The sequence below is a fragment of the Charadrius vociferus genome, unplaced genomic scaffold, assembly GCF_000708025.1.
Source record: "Charadrius vociferus isolate BGI_N301 unplaced genomic scaffold, ASM70802v2 scaffold49, whole genome shotgun sequence".
Taxonomy (NCBI): Eukaryota; Metazoa; Chordata; class Aves; order Charadriiformes; family Charadriidae; genus Charadrius; species Charadrius vociferus.
The window spans coordinates 5140711-5144284 of record NW_009661375.1 but is presented as its reverse complement, the minus strand read 5'-3'; the positions used below and the strand labels follow the sequence as shown (position 1 = coordinate 5144284).

Genomic DNA, 3574 nt, shown 5'->3' with positions numbered 1-3574 from the left:
GCTGAATCCTTTGCTGAGCACAGGTTTGATCTAGAGCTGTTCTTGTGAGCATGGAAAGTACCTTGAACAGGGATGGGGATGGCTGTACCAAGCAAGTGTCTACCTACCCCTAAATACTGTCTTGTCCAGCACCCTGGATCATGTGGAGATCTTAGTAAAGGATCCGAGATGAAGGCTGTGGGTCCAAGCTACACCTCCAGCTGGCCTTGCTGGCAAAGCAAAACCCTCCTGCTCTTTGCCCACTCTCAATAAAGACGCAGCCTACCTCAAGTCTTTTGTATTCTTGGTGGGTCTTAAGAAATTCATGCAATCCTTAGTAGTCAAAATAATGAGATTGTCTCCTAATGTGAGAATTTCCTTTGCAGGATAAAGTACACCTAAGGGCTGCTGATGTAATTCTCTCATACTAAGCTGATTAAATGCTGAGGAGTTAGAGCTTTTTATAATTTTATTACATTAGATTCCAGAGATGAAATGAATAGAAATGACCAGACACTGAAGGAGGCAGAAATCTGTGTCCGCAGATTTTAGAGACTATAAATTACATTCGGCCAATATAGCTAGGTGTCTGCAAGAACAAATCTAATAATAGAGTATCCGTCTGTTCGACAATATGGATAAACTTGGGCTATCGGTATTGTACAATATTAAAAGGAGAATTACAAGCAGGACCACAGAGAACAAGTAAAGGTCATCGTGTCCCAAGGATTCATGGCATCCCTTTGAGGAAGATCAGCAGCCATTAGTACTGCTTAGCAACTGACTGCAGGATATTATTACCACCGCTAATTATTTGTAGTGAGAGATGAAGGTTTGCTGGGCTGGGCAGAGGATGCGACATGATAAATCCATCATCCCTTCCCAAAAGGTCTGAGCTGGACCCAGCTGGACCACACCTGTATATGGAACCTAGAAAAGTCCCAGATTTGGCAGAGTTTGGAGAGAAACAAGGATTGCAGACTCCCCAGAAAAAGCCCAGCTAACTCTCAAAATCAAGGCAGAAGCAGCAAAATGGTTCAAGGTGCAAATCTAAATGTGGCGTTGGCTTTGGGTGATTTGACTCGTTTCAGCCACCCTGGCACAAACCCCTTAATTTGACTAGTCTCTGGCTTAGACAAGTCAGCTGGGGACAGAGGTTACAAATGAGGTGTCTGCTTTTTCAGCTCCTTCCCCTTTTCCTTCACAAGGAAAGCTGGATTTATAAGTAGCTTTCAACCAGGTCTTTGTGCACGCTTTTGGGTCATATTGGCCATATTGGCCACACGACCTGGTTTGCAGTTGCCCAACTGGGTGATTTATGCAACTCATCAACAAAGCAGCCAGTGTGAGTCGGACGACCTCGTGCACAATGTGAAATTCAAGGGATATTCATGCACCGATGCTTTACATTTTTCTCCAGGCACCGCCATCAGCAAAATGCTCCCGTATTCAGATGAGGGTCCTATGAAAGGTCAAATTGAAATTTGCTTGCATATCTGAACAAATATTTGTGAACAATTTTCCCCATTATCGTCTAAGCTTTACGTATGGCCCGTTCAGTGGAGAAGCGTGGTCCTTTTTAAATATATTGGTAGGGACTGCAATGACTTAAAAACTGCCTGAAAGCAATTAAGAGGCTGACTATTCAAATGTATTTTCTGCAAACAAAAGTTTATTTGCTATGTATAGATAAATGCTGTCAGTGGGCTAATTTGGAAGCATTGTTGATTACCCATTGTAATGAGGCCTATTACATAATTAAAAGAGTTTTCTCCTAACTGCATTTTCCTGCTAATTAACATTTTATGCCATCTACAATGGACACTTTGGGCTGCATCAAAGACATTATTATGCAATTTTATCCTAAGAGCAGTCTATGAATTATTAATTAATATCAAATCTGTTGATTAAAGGGTAATTTGTAAGTAAGCCAGTCATAGCTAGGAACATGCTTTGCCCATAAGTATTCCCCTGAAACACGGTCCAAAATAATATGGACTAAACAAAAGGTAGAAGACTGGGAGCGTGAAACATGGGAGACCAGGATAATTTATGAGAACCTCTGATGTTTTTCCAGAAATTCCAGTTGTTGGTGTGTTAATTAAGTAGCGTCTTCTAAAACACTCTGTCATGTCCCGGCAGGATTCCCGAAGTGAAAACGTAGAGCCCTTGTTCTTTGTGCAAGTCGAACAACAACAGAAACCTCTTGTAAAAATTCACCTCAACCTGGAAGTTCAGATCAAAAAATACCCAGGCTGGGGGTGGGAGCAGCAGATGTCGGCACTGGAGAACATCTACAGAAATGCTTTTGCTGCAGCATCACCTTAAAAAATGAAATGTGGGCCAGACCAAGGCTGCAGGATGAACATGAGGAGGGTTGCCTTCCCGCTGGTCACTTATAGTAGTGCATTTATCATAGAATCATAGAATGGTATAGGTTGGAAAGGACCTTGAAGATCATCGAGTTCCAACCCCCCTGCCATGGGCAGGGACACCTCCCACTAGACCAGGTTGCCCAAGGCCACGTCTAGCCTGGCCTTGAACACCTCCAGGGATGGGGCCTCAACAACCTCTCTCGGCAACCTGTTCCAGTGCCTCACCACCCTTAAAGTCAAAAACTTCTTCCTAATGTTTAGTCTAAACCTGCCCTCTTCCAGTTTATAGCCATTCCCCCTGGTCCTATCACTACATGCCGTAGTAAAAAGTCCTTCCCCAGCTCTCCTGTAGGCCCCCTTTAGGTACTGGAAGGCCGCAATGGGTCTCCCCGGAGCCTTCTCTTCTCCAGGCTGAACAGCCCCAACTCTCAGCCTCTCCTCATAGGAGAGGTGCTCCAGCCCTTGGATCATCCTCGTGGCTCTCCTCTGGATGCGCTCCAGCAGGTCCATGTCTTTCTTATGTTGGGGACTCCAGAGCTGGATGCAGTACTCCAGGTGGGGTCTCACAAGAGTGGAATATAGGTTCATTTGGTCAAACCAAGCTATCGAATGGTTGCTGGGCAAAGTCCTGGCTCACTGGGGTTGAGAGCAGACTCCTTTCACTGTGAGCCAATTCATCATCTGAATTGCCCACCACACGCAATAATCAATGCACATCAGGTTCCGTACCATCGCATCCAGCCCAGCTACAAGCCCTGCGCCTCACCCATGATGAATGGGGGCTGTGGAGAGCAGCGTGACCCGCTGGGCTTGCCGAGCTGCCGGCTGGGAGCCACAGTCACCCTGAGAAGTCAAACCTTGGGACTTCATCGAAGACCAGGCATCCCACGGGACCATAGTGGGAGGCTGAGGAGCACCCACCCTGTGCTGCTCGGCCATCGTGGAGTCAGAGCTCATTAATCACACACACTGGGACATGGCACCATCCCAGGCTTCAAAGATGAAGCCCGATGTGCCCTCCCCCAGCCCAGCATCTGCTCACTGCTGCTGCAGCCCAGTTCTCCACTGCGCTCAGGCTTAAATCAGCTGCAGCTCGTCCCGAGGTCAGGAGTGGTGGTAGTAGAATAATAATAGTAACAGTAATAATAATAGTAATAGTAGTAATAACAATAATGATAATAATAAATGTAATAATGGCAATTATAATAGCAACAACAAAT

The 3574-nt window shown here is 45.6% G+C and overlaps 1 protein-coding gene across 1 annotated transcript in view; it reads right to left on the bottom strand.

Moving 5' to 3' along the window:
* The window catches only part of PELI2 (pellino E3 ubiquitin protein ligase family member 2), a 146715-nt gene extending 143422 nt beyond the window's left edge, over positions 1-3293 (bottom strand). The window contains exon 1 of the mRNA XM_009893956.1: positions 3121-3293. Within this exon, the coding sequence (XP_009892258.1) occupies positions 3121-3293 (173 nt within the window). The remainder of the gene's footprint in view (positions 1-3120) is intronic.
* Positions 3294-3574: the final 281 nt, after the last annotated feature.